A 20,687-nucleotide genomic window follows, 5' to 3' on the forward strand; every position below is an offset into this window, starting at 1 on the left:
AGTACCTAATATTTTTCCTTACCTTTGTTGGCCAACAACTAAAGTTTATTATCAACTAATATAGGTACATATTATTTGGTTGATTCCGAATATACGAACGATGAGGGTTTTCTAGCACCATATAGAGGCACTAGATACCATTTGCAAGAGTGGGAAGACAATTCACATACACCTAGGAATCATGAAGAATATTTTAATAGAAACATTCAAGTGCTAGGAATGTCATTGAGAGATGTTTTGGCCTCCTCAAAAGATGTTGGGCTATCTTACGAAATCCTTCCCACAGTCCAATCAAGATTCAAGGACGAATGATCACCGCATGTAGTTTACTTCATAATTTTATCAAAATGTATATGGTGGTTGATCCTAAGGAAAATGCAAGGCTTGCATTTGATGAATTACCTATAGGGGAATATTTACCAGAAGTATTAGCCTACATTGAAACCGTTGAGTCAAGCCAAACATGGACTCAATGAAGGGATGATCTTGCAAGAGAAATATATGATGAGTGGAGAAGAATGAGGGCTTGAAAATTGGTTGACATGGTAGTTATTGTAATTGTCTTTTATTGAGATGTGGACTTAATGGAGTTGTTGTAATTGGCTTGAAAATTCGTAACATCAAGACTATTGAGATATTTGTTATTGTAATGTGGTAATTGGGAGTTATCTGGATGTTATGGCTGATAAAGCCTGGTGTCTTTTATTTGGTGTTCTCATATACGCTTATCTTTCCTCCTTGTATATAGGAGTTATATTGTTTAAGTGTTGAATTAATTACTAATATGTTTATTTGTGTTACTTATGTAATAGATGGCTTCTTTGATAGATTATATGGTAACCTCACGTAATTGGATTGATCATGAGGAGGATGTACTACTTACCATCCTCGAGGAGATGGTTGTTGATGGTGTTAGGTGTGAGACTGGCAGTTTTAAGGCTGGTACTTTTGTAATGGTTGCCTCCAAGATAAGGGAACAGATTCCTGGCATTAATATAGAGCCGAAACATATACAAAACAAATTGAAGCGTCTGAAATAAAAGTATTCATCTGCATATGAAATGATGAATACATCTGGATTTGGTTGGGATGATGAGAAAAAAATGTGTTGTTATGGATAGTGATGAAATACTACAAAAGTGGGTGAAGGTAAATTTTGTTTCTTATTCTTTATCAATTAGTTGCTTTGAAAGTCTTAACCTTGATTTCTTTGGGTTCTTATTGTAGAAACATCCCAATGCATCTTGCAAACCAAATAAGCCATTCCCGTTGTATCCACGGTGTTTGGGAGAGACCGAGCCATGGGGAGTATGGCTGAATCAGCAGCGGATGCAATCGAAAATATGGGTTTGGAAAGTTAGGATTTTGAGACTTCCGAGATGCCTCCATCTTCACCTACCCCATCTCCTTCTATTGCTACATATAGTGCATCTCAACCTGTTAGGAAGAGGAAGATGAGTGGGAATAATGGTGATGCAAATATTGTATCTATTATCAGTGAAGGTTGGAATAAAGTTGTTACTGAAATGAAGAAATTAGGTAAAAGTTTTACTTTCAGAGAAAGAAAAGCTAGACTACCTTCTGAGCTTCAGGCTATGGGTCTTCCATACGATTAGGTGCTAATAATTTCAATGAAGTTAGTGAAAGATACCGATCTGATGGGTATCATGACTCACAGAAGCCAGATTTCATTAAAGTGTTTAGGATAGCCTTTGAGCATTTGGGGATTTAGTATTTGTGATTTTAGTATGATGAACTTTATCAACTTCTAGTGTTTTCAATATTGCTTTAGCAAGACATTATTTGTTTTTTAAGTCAGGTCGAATGTTTGATTTCGGATATTTCATGTTTAAGTTCTAGATATTTCATTTTCTTTGTTTAAGTTCTGAATGTTTAAACCCTAAAACTTTTACAACAAGCATGATCATTAAACTTATATATTTTTCAACATTGCATGGCAACCATGAACAGAACCATCTCAACCATCTCATTCATGCTAATGATCTCATTACTTTCAATATTCACTGGCTCAAAGAAGTCTAACTTCATCAACAAATCATAGAAGACATAAATTGCAAATTTTAAAGGGGTTTGCATGTGGAACACAACATATACACAATAAAATTTGGACCAACAAAAACAAATAATGGATAATAGTGTTCAAATTTGAACAACTTGAAAAAAAAAGAAAAAAAAGAAAAAAAAAAGAGTCTTGTCTCGTTCCACACATAAAATTGTACCAAACAATAGATGGAACATAGGTATTTTAGTCATTTCAATCTTTTGGTTCCGTTCCGTCCATGCGCTACCAAACACAGAACAAAACAACTTTCATGTTCCGTCTTACGCGTACCAAATATAACACAGAACATCCATTCCGTCCCGCTTGCGTACCAAATGGTACCTTAAGGTTGTCAAATATATGCTTACCATAATTGGTAGAGTTGACAATCTGTTTTGGTGATGATTTTGGGCTCTTTTGGTAACATTTGGATTATGATTTTTTTCTTTAAGAGTTTGAATTCGACATGCAATAGATTGAAAATGAAAAATTCAATCAATAGGACAATGTATCTGATCTATTCATTTATTTTTGAAATCACCACTAAACCACTATCACCATCGGTACCACCATTGCCAAAAATCACAATCACAACTCTCCAGTACCACCAACACATCTGAGGGTGTTGGAACAACTAGTCAACACATGCGACGTTTCACAAGGAATCAAGTTCTACCTGAATTGCCCCTTTCAATTGCAATTTTTTTTAATCAACATATCACATTGCCTAATTCTATAATTAACAAAGCTAGGTAGACTAAATTTTTAGGCAACATTTGTACATCATGTGATGTGTCACCAATAGAAAATAACGATCGCAATCAGCAAACATAATTTGCAATGAGATCGCAACAACGATCGCGACCTAGCGAAGATCAAGCATCAACCCACAACGATCGTGACCCACAATGAAGATCAAGCATCAATTTGTGAGCCGCAGGCTACATCGACGACCTGACAACCCTCGTATCTTTCTCCTGATTTGAGGAGAGTGAGAGAGAGAGAGAGAGAGGGAGAAGAAGAAGAGGCGTGAGTGCGATTAGACTTGGAACCCACCTCGAGAGATGGGTTACAAACCCTTTGTTATCATGGATTCGAATCCAAAATACGAGAGATGGGTTACAAACTCTTAATTCCAATAATTCACTCTTAATTTATGCAAACAAAATCACAGATACAGATTACCGACTGCAAATTGATGGGATTTTTAAAAGGAAAACTAATGAAAATAGCTTGAAAATTTTGAGTTTTAACGATAAGGACAAAATAAAGAGTAAAGTGAATAGTACCAAATTTGACTTTTTAGTGTAAAAATGTGGTTTTTCGTTAAAATAAACTGTAATACAGGATTTTCGTTAAAACTCCCATTTTTAAATTGTCTATTTTAAAAAATAAAACAAGAGCTGCGTCCCACTCAATGGTGCTTGCAACAAAACAATGTCCTTATATAAATGAATAAGGCACGTGAAAGTAAATATAGGGGAGAATCTCATAGGGTGGCTAAAACGGAAAGGGATCCTCCATTCCTCCTAATCCACTAAATTAGAAGATCTGTGTTATTGAAATTTGATCAAACGGTTGAAGTTATTATAAATTTTAAAGTGGACTCCTGTTTGTAGTCGTTTGATCAAATTTCAACGGCTTGAATCTCCTGATTTGGTGAATTAAGAGAAAGAGATCCAAACATAATCCATTTCCGCCAAAAACCATGTAGCCACAAGACTCTGAGCAATCAAAATCTATGATTGCACCCACATCCACATGTCTTTCATTAATCATTCTCTCTAGTTTATGCTTTCTTTTTCTTAATCCCTTAATTATTTGTTTAATCACTTAATTAGTTGTTTAACCCCTTTCTTCTGGCGGACAGTTTTATGTGGACCTAGCTTCTCTGCTCTCTCAGTTTCCATACACTTCCATTCCCTCTTATTTGTGCGGTCACAGTTAAGTCACGTCAACATTTTATATCACTATTATTTTTTGTCTTATTATCTCTATAAAAAAAATTAATATAAAATATTGATGTGACTTAACCGTGATCGCACAAAAAATGAGAAAATGACAATGTATGAGAACTGGAAGGGCAAAGAAGCCGGGTCCGTTTTATGTTCCTTAATTGTAGTCTAATCTCCAGATAAAGCATCTCGTGTTCTTGCTGGCCATGTTTAAGGCAGGCATTTTTTTGGTGCGGAGGAGCTAAGCAGATGTATGCCTTTAATTGAGCATATATAGTCTTCTTAATACAATCATATTTATCTTATTTTTATTCAAATGCATGCTGCTCCGGTATCGCACGAAGCTGTAACGTATTTTTAACTTTTATATCAAACTGTACGTTAAAGCGGAGTTTGAAACCTTTGCTCGCCTCCACTATATTAAAATTGGAGGATTTTGAGTTTAAAATAAGAAAATGAGGATGGGGTTGTGAAGAGACAAAGTGAGACTATACTAAACAGTCTATACTAACCTCAATTATAAATTTATTTTTTAAAGTTTGGGATTTACAATTTTTTTTTCTCGCCGATTGAGTGGGGTGCTCTTTATTATTTTATAGGTTAATTTTTTCTTTCTTTCTATAAGTAGTGATGCAAGTAGACCGATCATTGGGAATGGAGATAACATATGCTTGACTTGTATTATCTACAGGGCGGTGCTATCCACGTCCATTTTTATTTTTACAGATCATTCTTAATTTTTGGTTGTCGGATCAAATGAATTGAAGAAGATTAATAGACAAAAATTAACAAGGATATTTGGGAATAAAAATGGGCATGTGCACTACCCTTTGTATATAGTTTTCAAGTGAATAATAAAGAAATAATTTGTAGTACGATAAAATATACAGAGTCTTTTCAAAAGCCGGCTTATCGCAATACTTTATCAGAAATATCTAAACATAAAACTGAAGAATATATGGCTATAAGGCAGAAAATGGTAATCATAGTAGGGTAAATTCGATTAGGATGTCATACTATGACAACTCTCATATGATGCGAGAGCTAGACCAATTTATAAGAGTTGTTGTTTTTTTTTTTTTTTTTTTTTTTTTGTGAGAGGTGTTTTGTGAATGATGTGATTATGTGTCTATTTCTATTTTTTAAGTGTTAGAATCGTCATTCAAAAAACCAATTGAAATGAGAAGCAACATGTATATCCCAAAAATAGTACTAGAACGTGAGTGCATTTGGCTAATTGTAAGGATCATGACATACTTTTTTCACACGAGAAGCAGTAACCGGAAAATATTGAGAAGTACCCTTCATAAATCGTGGGACGTGTGTGTAGCTGCATGTCTACGTTAGTTAACCCCCCAGCCACCAGCTACCAGCCACCTGCCACCCCAAGAAAGAAAGAAAGGAATATCGGTATTATTACATGCATGAATATATTGCAGTTAAACTGACTTGGTATCTCTCTGACATAAAATAAAAAAAAAATAAAAAAATAAAAAAAATTCCTAGGATAAGTGACCTACTAAGAAGTTTTGCTCGCGTGAGTTCCCAGAAATAAAACCATGAGGACGTGATCGTGGCCCAATGCGGAGTTGTGCCTGAGATGCGGTGAGATCTCGGGTCGAGATGCGACAAATAATAATAATAATTAAAAAAAAAAATAAAAAACTGACTTGGGGCCTTTTTTACTTTGAAGAGAGAGAGAGACTTGGCATGCGGGTGCAGCCAGAATTAAACCTAACAGCCAAATTATAATCGATTTCTTTGCATTTTTGCAGGATATACAAGTCCTCCCCATAAAACAGTTGCGAAAGACTGTCAATCCAAACAATACACATGGAGAGAGGATAGAGCAGAAACCCAAACAAACAACAGAAACCCCTCGTTGGCCCTAGCCTTTGGCTTTGGTGCTGGTGGAAACCCCTTATCTTAATTTTCTTCTGATTTCTGTCTCAGCTTTCCTTGTGTTTTGTCTCAAATTTTTCTCTGAGTTTGTCTCAGTTTTGGGCTTCATGCCTCTTCCCTCTATCCCTCCCTTTCCTTCGGTCGTGCCTTTCTAAACCCACACCTCTCCCCCACCCTTTTCTTCTACCTCTCTTCCTCATAATCCATCCCCAGCAGGCTTCAAACCGAAAATAGATGCTAGATTCATTTCCCTCCCTCACTTCCACTCCCTCGACCAGCATGCCAAAATTCCCTCGAGGCCAAGTGTTATGCAGCTTCGGCCAAAGTAAGAGTATTTTATATATGTTTGTAAGGGTTGGTGAGAGAGTTTTGGATCCAATGACTATCTCTTGGTTCAACGTTTTTGGTGATGAAATCTAGTTGTGTGTTTTTGGTTGTGGGTTTTGTAATTTTTGCGATGCAATGTCTTGGTTGAATTGACCCACTCGTTGTTTTCTCTAGTGCTGGTGCCCTTAGTGATTGTTGGCAAGACATTCATGGTGGTGGTGGCGGCGGGTGATGCTTTTTACGCTTTGAGGATTGAGATTATGGTTTTGTTTGTTTGCTTATTAGGCTGAACTTTTGTGTATCTAAATTTCTCTAATGTGTTTTGGGTTATTTTGTCTTCCTTTGAGATGGCCTGTAACTTTTTATTTTTGCTTAATGTATGTTACTTTTCAAACAAACAAACAAGTCCTCCCTAAAAAATCTATTTTAAACTATATTTAAAAGTGCACTCATCATCACTACTCACTAGTCAGAATTATGTTTTCACTTGTCGGGAATTTGAGAGGTATGTCTTTGATTTAAGGGTAATGCTAAGGAGACCAATTATTTAGACCAAAATGCCACTAGTTGATTGATGAATGAATTATTACTGTGACATCCCACATCGTCAAGGGAAGTGATCCTTATATGTATATTCCCATCTCTATCTAGCATGAGGCCTTTTGGGAGCTCACTGGCTTTGGGTTCCGTGGGAACTCCAAAGTTAAGCGAGAAGGGGGCTAGAGCAATCCCATGATGGGTGACCCACTGGGAAGTTGCTCGTGAGTTCCTAAAAACAAAACTGTGAGGGAATGGTAAGCTCAAAGCGGACAATATCGTGCTACGGTGGTGGAGTGGGCTCGGGAAATGATCCGCCCCGAGCCAGGATGTGACAATTGGTATCAGAGCCTAACCCTGGCCACGTATGTGCCGACGAGGACGTCGGGCCCCTAAGGGGGGTGGATTGTGATATCCTACATCGCCCAGGGGATGGAGCTGGCCCGGGAAATGATCCGCCCTGGGCCGGGGATGTGACAATTACTTATATATTGATTAATATGCTTATTTCCTATTGGTGACACATCACATGATTTGCAAATTTGGTCTAAAAAGTTGGTTTACCTATCATTACACTTGATTTAATTGTATAATCATAATTTATCTTTTTATAGTGAGTAAAAATGAGGGAGAAATGTTAAGGAGACTTTCTCAAAAGTGAGACTTTCTATGGACTCTTTGTCACCTCTTGTTTTTGGCACAATATTTTATAATGTTGGCACGTGAATTAATGTTAGCCTATGCGGTGACATAAAGTTTATAGAGAGTTCCATTTTGAGAAAGTTTCTTTTGCATATCTCGAAACAGTATGATAAAAAGTGGGGCCTTCAAATAGTTTGACAAGTTGTACAAAAAAATTACCAGCCTCTAAGGGTGCGTTTGTTTGGCTTCCTTAACTCTCACTAGATTAGACTGAACTATAGTCCAGTGTTTGTTAGATACTGAGATTATGTTTAATAAGACTAAAGGGGACTCGTGTGGACTAACAGGCTCACTAGAAGTTCTTAGTGAGAGCCCTCGAAAAGGAGGGGACTAGCTAATACCGTATTCCTTCTCTGCTCTCTTCTGTCTCTTCCTCCTCCAACAAGACCTATATAACTGCACCACCTCCAACCGTCATGGACACAGATCACCGTCAATGGTCTCCGTTCAAACCCAAATCATGGGATCTTTGTGAACCCAGTAGTGGGTGAAGAACATGACGGTCGTTGAAACCCAAATCACGGAATCGTTGTGAACCCAGTGGTGGGTGAGGAACACGACGACGATGAAGGAATATTGGAGGCCAAGAATGTCGACGCCCACGACGGTGATGAAGACAACAAAGGTCTTGGATTAGGACGACAATGGCTTGGGGTCACCGACGATGAAGATGGGGTAAGCAACCTGAGACGCCAAATTGTGGAATTAGTTTTGACTTGATCTCAAATTGTGGAATTTAAAATTGTCGGGAGTTGATTTTGATTTGATCTGTAATTGCGAGGAGTTAGTTTTGATCTGATATGCAATTGTAGAAAGTTGGTTTTGATTTGATCTCAAAGTGTGGAATTGGGTTTCGAAGAAGAGGAAGAGTTTTCAGAAGAAAAACAAAAAAAACAAAAAAAAAAAAAAAAGAGGAAAAAAAATTGAGAGAATTAAGAATAAAATATTAATAGAGATATAGATAAATTAATACAATATTAGAATTTATTAATTATCAAGGTTCTAAAAAACGTTAGGCGGATTTAGGTAAATTTCTTGTATAAATAAGTGCAAATTGACACTTACAAAAAATTATTCTTGTATGAAATTCATTGATAAGATAATAAAAGAATAATAAAATGCAAAAAGAGTATCCCAAGTCCAAAATTTAAAAACACATTAAGCATATATGCCATATAACCATAGTGAGGAGTATTGTAGGATGACATATGTACAACAAGTTCACAATTTAAAACAACATAAAATGGAAAATAGGAGGAAAATAAGGAAATTTAGTAATGTAAGCTACTTATCTTTAGCATCTCGGAATTTAAGTTGATACACAACACACCTATTCTATAAAATTAACAAAATTTCAAGGTATAATTAGAACTTAGACTTTAAACAAATTTCACAAAAAAAAAAAAAAAAAAAAAAAAAAAAAAAAAACCACCCAGCCGCCTAGGGTCACCCTGATTTTTCCAGCCATTTTGCAAAAAATAGCCTCGGTTCCAAGGCGCCTAGCACCTAGGGCGTTTTTTAGAACACTGTTAATTATCCTGCTTCTTAATCCGACTCTGTACCAAACGCTTCACTAAGTTTGTCCAACTTAGTCTATTCTAAGACAGTCCAGCTTAGTCCTTAAAGCTAGTCCAATTCAAGATAGTCTAATGCAACAAACACACCCTAATAGTTTTACAAGTGGACGCTCACTTTAACTCTCAATTTAACTGTGTTAAGCTTACAAATTAAAAAGCAAAAAGATAAATTAAAAATTAAATCCAAGAACCTGAGTTGTAGATAGAGCATTCAAATAATGGTGGGGTGAATTACCAATTTAGTCCTTGAATTATCACTTAAATGAAAATTTGGTCCCTAAATTATTTTTTCAGAAATCAATCTTTGAATTATAAAAATCTACCAATTACATCCCTAATATTAGATTCGAAGCTACTATATACAATTTTTCGTCAATTTAAGTCCATTACTTGCATGTGATACACATTAAAGGATAGATTGGTAAATTGATTCATACAGAAATAGTGTATGGAGTGAACTTTGGAGGGTAAACAAGAAGTTAGATTCGCAACTAATATGAAATGTTATGGGCTTATAGGTAATAAAATGACGTTATTACGCTCTAAAGTATGTGAAGTGACTTAAGTTGACGAAAATTGGATAAATTAGCTTTGAATTGAATAGTAGGGATGAAATTAGCAATTTTAATGAATTAAGGGACTTATTTTATCAAAAAAATAATTAAGATACCTAATTTTCACTGAGGTGATAGTTCATAGACTAAATCAACACTTCATACATAATAATGCTACACTTACCATCTATCGAATAGAGATAAGACCCATCAACACATATGAGTCCCATTTTTGTTAGAAATATAGTACAAATGATATAGTAAGAATATCATTTTTGGCATTCAAAACACCTATAACATTATCGACACCAAAAAGACAAAAAAAACAAAGGAGTTGCTGCCGTCGGCCTGCCGACCAAAGAGCCCAGCCAAAATACTAGCGACCCACAAAACCCGAAACAGTTTCGAGCTCGAGTCACCTTCCTCCCTTCCTCCACACCCAACTCCGACAGCCATCCCTTGATAATATAGATAATTGTTATCTATCAGATACAAGTCTATCTGTATTCAAACATGATGATGTGGTGCAACGATATAACCAAGCATTGCCATTTTAAATATAAATTAATTAAAGAGAATACATGCGACTTTGATTAACGTATAAAGACGGTCGATATGAAGGGGTCAAGATTAAATGTAATTTTAATTGGTTAATCATGTGAAGCTCCCATGATAAACTCAACTATATTTAAGTTGCTAATGTGCCCTCTACATCCGATAATTAATGTGAGAAAAAAACGCGTGTATCTACTATCTTTCAAGCATCAACGGTGATGAATTGTATATTATCATTATTATATTGCCTTTCAAACATCCATTTAAGACATTTGCTATATATTATGCCAACAACCATATAAAATTTAATAATATGAAAATGAATTAATTAAATCCTTATTCTTGAGCAAGATTTTTAAGTCTTTTTGTTACAAATTGAGATATTTTGAGAACAAGTATGATACGAAAAGAATATGTACATATTGGAAGTTATGGTGCATTTAAATGGTCTTGAAAAATTAAAATTTTATTGGGGATTTCATCCTGGTTAAAAGAAAAAAGAGTGTTAGATACCAACAAAGTACAAAGTTGTATTATCCTAAAAAATAAGATCCGTGATTACATCATGGGTTTCTCAAAGCAAATTATTTTTTGATCTAAAGACTATCACAATCTTGTCAGCCTATGTGCAACCCTTGTTTGCCTCCCTTCGATTATAAGTGAGGTTTGTGTGGGGAATTGTACGTATTAACTTGCAAGCATCATTCACCACATTCCCCAACAGAGAAGTATCGCCAGCTGCATGAAGTCATAATGCAACAAGAACCAGCTGCGCATTCCCTTCGAACTCCACCGACTCTGCAAGCAAATCCCGTACAAACAGCATTGCGGTTCAAACTGCGCATCATGTAAAGAGGAGATTATACTACCTTAATTAATTGACTTAACTTATAAGGAGTGATTCTAAGTCCTTTATACAAGCCAAATAATTTACTAACTGACAAATAACCAATCATTAAATGTCATCCAACATAATTTTTCTTGCTCTTTCCCGAAGAGCATGAAAGGTTCTTGGTTTTGGCTTATGATTTATGATTTTTGAATAGTCTATAATTTCATGTCTTTTGTAAATGGGACATTCCACTTTACTGTCGGTGTATTAACTAATAATTAAAGAAATATATTTCGGTATGAAATATAGGACACATTAGCGGTTTTGCAATTCGGATAATCATTGTGATAACACTCACAATCAAAGGGATCTTTTCGTATTAGAAAGTAACGTGACTTGTAAATCGCTACAATGACTTTACATGTCATTAAATATTATATCATTCATTAATATATCTCGTTTTATAAATATATCATTAATCAAAGATGTCACGATAATCCAAAATTCTACTTGATCATGAAAGTGGCATTTCTACCAAAGACTTTTATCTGGGAGAGGGACCAACCCAGCCACAATTTATGTTTCACTAATCAGACTTTCTACAGGGGCTCCTTAGTAATCTCCCATCAACGAATGATAGCCCAACGCATCGGAGTACACGCGTCGACTCATGACGCATTGTTCGCGTCCTGTTACATCACCAAGCAGAGATATCTCATTTTTCGGTTTGTCCTAAATGGCACTTAACTGCCGTTACAACTGCCGCCATGTTATCGGGTAAAGCGAATCCTGATTGCGTTTTGCAAACAAATAAAACAACTCCATCCAATGCGAGCTGGCCGCGTGTCTATCAATATCGGAAAGTGGGTTTCTCATCCAGAAACGGAAAATAACAGCGTGTTTCACGTTGCAGCAGGTCAGTTTCCCCACTACGACAGCCATTGTTTAAACCGCGCACGCATCTCCAGGTGAGGGAAAGAGTGTGTGTGTCCCGTTTGCTACCGAACCCAACCCGAAGTGGATGCAACCAATTCATATTACTTGTGATGTTAAGATTTCTGTCAATTCATGACGTTGATTAAGAAAGTGTTATTGACATTCTAAAAATCTCATGTTACACTTTTCATAAGTGTATTTTTCTTTCCAAATATAGAAAGTTTGATACTTTTCTTTTCAAATATAGAAAGTTTAGAGTATAGAATAAGATTTTTAAAGTGTCAATAACAATTCTTATGATTAATAATTTAAAGCATTGTATAATTCACAAGTATTATGATAAAAAATTAATTCTCAAAACATTTCGTGGTCGATTTATGATGCTTTGATAAATTGATCATGAAATATTTTGAGGTTCGTGAATATAACAAAAAAATGCACTATTAATTTATCCATTAAAGTTTTTGGCAAAAATGTGTTAGTATAATGATATGTCACACATGTGAGTCTCGTTTAATTCTAAATACGTGTTTCGAGACCAAATTTAAATTGTGATGAAAGTTTAGAGAGCAATTGTGAATCTCATTATGGGTCTTATATGGACCAAAAAAAAAAAAACTTTTACTATTCATTAGAAAAATAATTATGTACTATTCTAATCCTAATCCATCAACCTACCTTCTATCACAATGTAGTTAGTTTAACAATATTAGACAAGTTTTAATTATACTTATTTAGTATAAATTAAATGATATTCACAAAGCATTTCAATTGTGTCCTAAATCATAAAGGATTGACATGTAATCCACACAATGCCATCATCACGTCTTCAATCAATAATTCAATGTTTTTTTTTTCTGAAACACTAATACGACAATATTATGTGCAGAAGATTATATTATCAGTCGATGACGTCATAATAATAGATCTCTATTATAAAAAATGCTACTACTATCATTTTTGTATTACCTCTCTCATAAAGTTGAACCCACATGTGTCAATTTATCCTATCTCTATTAGAGAGATAATTATAATATAAAATATATAATAAGTGTAGCATTATTTGTACATTATATGTAAGTATTCTTTCGAAATTACCATCCAGGCCCTGGGCCCAAACGCCTGTCTGTTCCATGTGGACCCCGTCCAACTAAATTACCTAAAAAGTAATAGCCGTTTCTACAGTCAATCTCAAAACGGAAGGGCATTTCGTCATTTCACAAGTGACCGGCTCTACACAAACTCAAAGCCTTTTCTTGCCAGCGTGTCATCGAGACAGAGAAAGAGTTTCCAATCCCAGCAAGGCCCCTCCTTTACCGAGGCCACACAACGGATTGGGATTTAACGCCGTTAAACAGTTTTAACGGCCACCTCCCCCCAAAATTCTCTCTCGTGTTTTTAGGAGCCTGGTCCAAGTGCGTCCGGTTTTCTATTTCTCTTCCGTCTGCCCGGAAAAAAAAAAAAACAGAAGAATCCAAACACCACGCTCCCCAGCAAAAAGGGCCACAAAAAATCCATCTCTTTCTCTCTCTGGCGGGAGGGCTCCGCATCTCGCCGGAGAATTCCATAGATTCCGACGACCGGCGGAGCTGAAAGAGCAGGAGAGGGAGGAGAAAACGTGCAGCGAGGAGAACGAAGAAGGCATAAAGAAAAGAAGAAAAAAAATGGTTGGCGTGCAATGCAGGGAAAAAGAGCATCAAAGAAGCTTAAGAGGATCTTACACGGCACAGATGCCTAGATGATCCCTTCTCCAATCCCCTTGCCTTATGCCGTAATTTATTCCATTTTTTATATCCTCCTCGTCTCTCCCTCCTCTTCTGCATCCTCGGTTTAAATTCTCCTCTCTCCTCCCTCTCTCCCTCTCTCTCTCTCTCTCTCTCTCTCTGTGTGTTCCTCCGTCTGGTGTCCGGCATCGATTTCTTACTCCAATTGTGATTTCGAAGTCCGCTTTCGTCTGTTCGTCGTCTGATCGATTACGTCGGCGGCTCAGCAACTTCACAGGTGAGCTGAATTCCGCCTCCAATTTTCGCCTGAGTGATTTAATTTTCCTTTTAATTTGTTTAATTATTGTTGCTCGTGATCTCGCTGATCTTCGTGTGAATTTCTCGCGGATTTGGTACTAAATGAATTGTGTGATTGTTTAGGATTCTTAGTTATATTTTATTAAATGCGGTTTGGATTTCGCTAAATTTTTCATAATTTAGCTTCTTTTGTTCGAGATCTTGAGCTCATTCCACTTGTAGATTGTTTTCTCTTCAAATTCCAGCTTATAAATTCACCGTAATTCCAAGAAGCGTATCAAAATTGTCAAAGTTTGTTGTGATTTTTGGCGTGCTAGATTTATTTTTTAATGATGGAAGGATAATTTTGAGTAAGTTTTTGGACGTGGCTGCTGGAGATGGAGGGTTTTTTTTTTTTAATTTCTTTTTGAATTTTTTTTTGAATTTTTTTGAAATATATATATGGTTTGTGCAGTATAATTTTCGTCATGCCATCTGATATAATGGACCTTAAGGGTTTGTCCTCCTCGTCGTTCTTCTCCGATGAGGTAAGGAACCAACAATTGTGCATCCTTCTGTTCCCATCTGCAGTAAAATTGAGCGTCGATTACAGAATGTGAAGTTTTATCATATTAACAAGAACTGCTTTATTAGTTCATTTTTCTTCATTGAGTTCTAGTTTTATTTATTCTCTGTGTTGAAAATTTTGGCAGAGGCAGGTTGGATTTTGGAAGTCAGATAACTTGCCTGATAATCATGGTCAGTACCACCAATCTATAACTTGCATTTGTTTGCAGTCTCACCGTTTTAATTCTTATCAAACTTGTTAAACCATTCGGTTAGAGGGCGTTAATAATTAATTGTAAGAATATTTATTTTTGGTGAAAAGAAACTACCATAAGATTGTTGAACTAAGATGCCATCTCAATTAATCCACAGCTGTGAGAAATTACCTGACAGTTATAAACGTCTGTTATTTTCTTGGCATCCAACCTGTCAAGAAGTTTCCGTTACTGCTTTTTATTACCATTTCAACCAAAAGTTTCCATTTGTGTTCATGCCGAATATTAATTTTGTGCCAGTAATCATCTTAGTTACTTATTCAGTAACTGGATTGACCTCTAGTTTTCAGAAGTTATTCTTACCTTTCCTGAAAAGAGATACGGGATATGGGGTGTTGATAGGGATTCCAGTGTGAGGGTCTGTTTTGTTGTTAAGAGAAATAGTTCTGAATTTTGAGCAGGCAATGGGAGTGGTGATGAGCACGACTTGATGGTGTTGATCCACAAGATGAAATGTATGATTACAGTGATAAAGATAAGGAGTGGAGGAATGAATGAGAGGATGGTTGCAGTATCAATTTTTCTGTTCAGCTAATTAGTTGTAGATCTGCAATGTTGAGTGGATTCCATATGAGATTCTGGGTGTGGATAATATTTATTTCATAACCTTTTGCCTTTTCTGAAACGTCTTTCTCCCACGAATCTAATATTATTGATTAGGAAGAGTCCATGTTTTCAATCTCGTTAACACATTTAGAAATTTTCATATTCATGCCTAATAGCCTATAATCAAAATAGGTTGTCACAGAGTGTCCCCTCAATCCTAAGTTCGATCACAACTAATAACTTTAGTTCTATTGGGATAATTCATGGGTAATTATGTAGTAATTCCTGAATCAATACCATCTGTATGAATTAGAGCTGTCCGCCCCCTTTTTGTACCTGGAAAAAAGAAGTTTATATGTTATGCCCTTTCATTTTGACAATGAGTTTCGCTTCTATTAAGGAGCAAGTACTGATTCTAATCTTGTGAACAGCTAGTAAGAAGTCACTCGCTTCATCGTCTCTGGAGAAGTGTCAGACAGTGAAGTCTCTGGACCATTCTGAATCTTTCATTATGCGAGACCAGAAAGTGCATCCTGTCTTCAATAGACAAGCAGTGGGAGCAGAGAGAGCCTTAAGTCATTCCTTGAATTTGTCAAGAACCATGAACCATGATTCAGGAGCAAGATCTAATGTAAATGTTGCAACAGCATCTTATTTTGGAGAAGGTGGTAAAGTCGATATGATGGGAGCTCAGTATGAGAGTAGCCTTTTCTCAAGTTCATTGTCGGAGCTAATGAGTAGGAAGTGTAAGTCTTCTGACTTCAGTATTCCTTCTGTGCAGTTCTGTTTCCAGTGCGAGCTATTATGTGTTATGTGCTGTAGTTATTTTGGTGGCTTCAGTTTCATTGCAAATTTGCCATATGATTTTTGTTGAATTTCCGGTGCAGTGAGAATATTGTCAAACAATATTGCCATTCTGCTGTATCAACTATGTTCTAGGCTGTGGATTCTTTGATTGATTCAGTTTCGTTGCTTACTTTCTATGTGATTTTTGTTGAAAATGAAAATTTTCTGATGCAGTAAGATTATCGTCGAACAATGTACTATATGGCCATTCTGTTGATACGGTTGCCTCCCACTATGATGAAGAGGAAGTGTTTGAATCCCTTGAAGAAATTGAGGCCCAAACCATCGGAAACCTCCTCCCTAATGATGACGAGTTGCTTTCTGGAGTTACTGATGGACTTGACTATACGGTCCAACTCAGTGCTAGGGATGATATGGAGGAGTTGGACCTTTTTAGCAGTGTTGGAGGGATGGATTTGGGAGATGATGGTTTGGCAGCTGGATTAAAGGACTCTGAGTATCCTGGAGAAGTTTCTAATGGTCTGCCATGCAACGGTTCAGTAATTGGTGAACACCCTTATGGTGAACATCCTTCCCGGACGTTGTTCGTGAGAAATATAAACAGTAACATTGAAGATTCTGAGTTGAGAACCCTGTTTGAGGTATGCTGGATGTCGTAGTTGTGGGATTTGTATTTATTTTCAGCATTACATATTCTTTGGCCATTGAGTACTGAAATTTTGATAACTGGAATATGCAGCAATATGGAGACATTTGCACTCTTTATACAGCCTGCAAGCATCGCGGTTTTGTTATGATATCCTTTTATGACATTAGAGCAGCTCGTAATGCGATGAAATCACTGCAGAATAAACCATTGAGGCGCCGGAAGCTTGACATACATTACTCGATTCCAAAGGTGAGTTCCCACAATGTTATCCCTCTAGATCTGGGCATGTGGTTCCTTTGAGAAGTCAGTATTTTTCATGATTATTGTTACATAGGAGAATTTTATTGGTAATCTATAAATCGCTTTATATCATGCATGCACATTTTATATGGCTAATTACGTGGGTTATCTATTGTCAGGACAACTCTTCTGAGAAAGATGTTAATCAGGGCACCCTTGTAGTATTTAACCTGGATTCTTCTGTTTCAAATGATGAATTATACCAGGTTTTTGGTGTATATGGAGAAATCAAAGAGGTGAATATGTTTTTCCATTTGTTATAGTTGTTCGTGGCAAAAGCATAAGTTCTAATGCATTGTCATTCTTGCATTGTCATTCTTGAACCTGGATTACAGATCCGTGAAACCCCAAGCAGAAGTCATCATAAATTTATTGAATTTTATGACATTAGAGCTGCAAACGCTGCTCTTAATGCCTTAAACAACAGTGAAATTGCTGGGAAGCAAATTAAGCTTGAGCCAAGCCGTCCTGGAGGTGCAAGACGGAGGTATTGTCCTACACAATAACTTTGATTCATTGCCTGTATTTATTTTCTGCGTTTCTTTTTACTCGAGCAGTGTTAGAAAATCACTAATTTTCTTTTCATCTTCTGTTTTCGCATTGCAGCTTGGGGATACATTTATCTCCTGATTTGTTAGAGCAAGATGAATGTGGCCTGTATTTGCAGCAGACTTGCCCTCCTGACGCTATCACTGGATTTTCTGGTAAGTATTTGTCTAAAAATCCTCGTCAGATCTAGTTTAGAAGCACATATTAGCTTTATTTGGTCTCATAATGAGTCGTTAACAAGCCCAGTTCCACATGGATCAGTTACATCCAGTTGCACAGATAATGGAAGTATCATGGCTGTACATGCTGCAACACAAGCTGCGTCCCTTGAAAATGCATTCCACTATGGGGTCTCTTCTAGCGTTCCTAACAGCTTACCTACTGCTCTGAGAGCTGAATCAGTTGGGAATCAGTCTGGCTTTGCTGAGTCCGTTCATTCACCAGGCTTGTTGAAGTTTGACATCCATGGCTCGCCAGCCTTCCATCCTCATTCACTTCCAGAGTATCATGATGGTCTAACTAAGTCAGTCAACTGCAGTTCACCGGGCAATGTATCTGCAAGTATCAATGCCAGACCACCAGAAAGAATTGATAACAGGAACTTCCCCAAAGTAGGCTCCAAGGGGCACTCAATTGAACTAAATGAAGGTGGTAAGTGGATGATTAACAAACTGCACACTCCTTTATTTTTCTTCGGATTGAAAGTTTTCTTATCTTGATCCTCTGTTTACGCTCTCTTCCTCAGTTTTTGGCTCTACGGGTAATGTTAGCTGCCCTATTCCTGGACATCAATATGCATGGAACAACTCCTATCACCCTCAGCCTCCTGGAATGATATGGCCGAACTCACCATCATTTGCCAATGGACTTTCTTCAGCTCGTCCCATTTCTGCAGTCCATCCCCCAACACGTGTTCATGGACTTCCTAGAGCACCATCTCACATGTTAAACCCAGGTTTGCCTATACATAACCATCATGTGGGGTCAGCACCAGTGGTAATTCCTTCTCTGTGGGACAGACGACAATCATATGGAGGAGAATCCCCCGAGGCATCTGGGCTTCATCCAGGCTCTCTTGGGAATATGAGAATCTCAAATAACTCACCACATTCAATGGAATTTGTTTCTCATAACATGTTCCCCCATGTTGGTGGAAACAGCATGGACCTGCCAATTGCCCACAAAAATGCAGGACTGCAAGCCCATCATCAGAGGTGCATGATGTTTCCTGGAAGGGGCCAGATGATTCCCATGATGAATGCCTTTGATCCGCCTACTGAGCGTGCAAGAAGTCGTAGAAATGAAGGCAGTGTTAATCAAGGTGACAATAAAAAGCAGTATGAACTTGATGTTGATCGCATCATGCGAGGAGAAGACAACCGAACAACACTTATGTTAAAGAACATTCCCAACAAGTAAGCGACTCTGAATAGAAAGAAAGTTCATCTTTGTTAATGGCTCTTTTTTTACTTTCTTGGCACTTAAATAATTCTCGGATCAATGTGTTTGAATCGACAGGTATACTTCAAAGATGCTATTGGCTGCAATCGATGATCGCCATCGAGGAACTTATGATTTCATTTATTTACCAATTGATTTTAAGGCAAGTGACTTCATGTCTGGCTTATTTTTCTGTGATATGGTTTCAGATATATTAATTTCACAGTTGTAGCAGTATGATGAACATGGTCTTCATATCTGTTGCAGAACAAATGCAATGTGGGATATGCGTTCATCAATATGACCGATCCTCAAATGATCGTTCCATTTTATCAGGTTTGTTTTCTGTAAAGCTTTAAGATGATAAAACAAATATGCAAAGTTAAATAAGTGTCCAATTTTTTCAGTCATTCAACGGGAAGAAATGGGAGAAGTTCAACAGTGAGAAGGTGGCATCACTTGCATATGCTCGAATTCAGGGAAAAGCTGCTCTGATAGCACATTTCCAGAACTCAAGCTTGATGAATGAGGATAAGCGATGTCGTCCCATTCTCTTCAATACTGGTGGCCCAAATGCCGGTGATCAGGTATGCTGATGGTGACAGAACTCACACACTCGGTTCAAATGGAAGTAAATGGAGCAACTTCAAATTTTAAATATAGGGAAATGATGAACACCCCGTTTTTAGCTTTTTACACACCCTTGTTTAATCTTGGCCGTTGATTCCATTTGATTTATTCAATCCAGTGGTTAGAATTGAAGAAGGGTGTGTGAGAAGCCAAAAAAGGCTGATTCACTTCCCTTAAATATATCCAAATAATAATAAGAGAATAACAGTAATATGTGAGATGGGGAGATTACATGCTGACAGTTCTTGATCAACAGGTGCCCTTCCCAATGGGGGTTAATGTTCGCACAAGACCTGGAAAAGCTCGAACAGTCACCCACGAGGAGTGCCATGTAGGAAGTCCACCAAGTTTTGGAGACGAGGACCATTCTTACAGCGGAGAGACATCTGCAGGTTCTGCTAAGGAATCAGACTAAGCGCCGCATATTTTTTGCAGGCACTAACCTTACAGTACAGAAGTTCTAATTTGCTTCCACCCTGAATCTTTGGCGACGCATATTTTGGGTGGCTAAAGAGAGGGCCAAGGAAAGATCTTGCGGTGTTTTTACAAGCCCGTTGAAACCTTAAGAGGACGAATGCTTAGCCAAAACTAAGCGATTTTCCAGTTTTTTTTTTCACCATTTTTCTTTTAAATTCTGAAACAGTTAGGACAAAAGACGAAAAGAAGAAAAGGAGCATCGGCTGGAGCGTCGAAATTTTGGATGATCTTAAGAGTATTTACTTTAAGAGAAACAAAAATGTTTTCTATGTATAGGAGTTTCTGAGCTGGAAGAAGAGATTGTAAACTGCGGTTTGATGAGGTTAATAACTGCTCCGTTTTGTACTTTTTCTTTTCTGGTTTGTGTTATTTAGTTCTTTTGGGGAGCACATATGTAACTATTAATATATGAGTGTATAATTTTTATTTTTGAATAATCAAAACTCATTATTCTTGTATTCGTATAATTCATCGGAAACTGCCAATCGCTCATCGACGGCCGTTCACT

At 37.0% G+C, this 20,687-nt stretch overlaps 1 protein-coding gene across 2 annotated transcripts; it reads left to right on the top strand.

Moving 5' to 3' along the window:
- The first annotated feature begins 13,257 nt into the window (after positions 1-13,257).
- Positions 13,258-20,637, top strand: LOC137731882 (protein MEI2-like 4). Of its 2 annotated transcripts, XM_068471127.1 has the most exons (15): positions 13,258-13,940; positions 14,415-14,487; positions 14,653-14,698; positions 15,759-16,073; positions 16,348-16,775; positions 16,874-17,032; positions 17,203-17,319; positions 17,419-17,570; positions 17,690-17,787; positions 17,894-18,283; positions 18,378-19,047; positions 19,151-19,235; positions 19,340-19,408; positions 19,480-19,659; positions 19,959-20,637. In XM_068471127.1, exons 2-15 carry the CDS (start codon positions 14,428-14,430, stop codon positions 20,115-20,117), a joined length of 2,928 nt encoding a protein of 975 aa, XP_068327228.1. In that variant the 5' UTR covers positions 13,258-13,940; positions 14,415-14,427; the 3' UTR covers positions 20,118-20,637. The 2 variants fall into 2 exon arrangements, with proteins under 2 accessions (XP_068327228.1, XP_068327229.1); XM_068471128.1 differs by lacking the exon at positions 14,415-14,487.
- The last annotated feature ends 50 nt before the right edge of the window (positions 20,638-20,687 follow it).

This window comes from Pyrus communis, chromosome 4 (genome assembly GCF_963583255.1).
Source record: "Pyrus communis chromosome 4, drPyrComm1.1, whole genome shotgun sequence".
In the NCBI taxonomy this organism is placed as follows: domain Eukaryota; kingdom Viridiplantae; phylum Streptophyta; class Magnoliopsida; order Rosales; family Rosaceae; genus Pyrus; species Pyrus communis.

Excerpts from the sequence above, each read along its gene's own strand:
- LOC137731882 (XM_068471127.1), top strand. The coding sequence starts at position 14,428 with ATGCCATCTGATATAATGGACCTTAAGGGTTTGTCCTCCTCGTCGTTC. Across the intron at positions 17,788-17,893 it reads CGCTATCACTGGATTTTCTG|TTACATCCAGTTGCACAGAT; the intron begins GTAAGTATTTGT and ends CACATGGATCAG. Across the intron at positions 19,048-19,150 it reads TTAAAGAACATTCCCAACAA|GTATACTTCAAAGATGCTAT; the intron begins GTAAGCGACTCT and ends TTGAATCGACAG.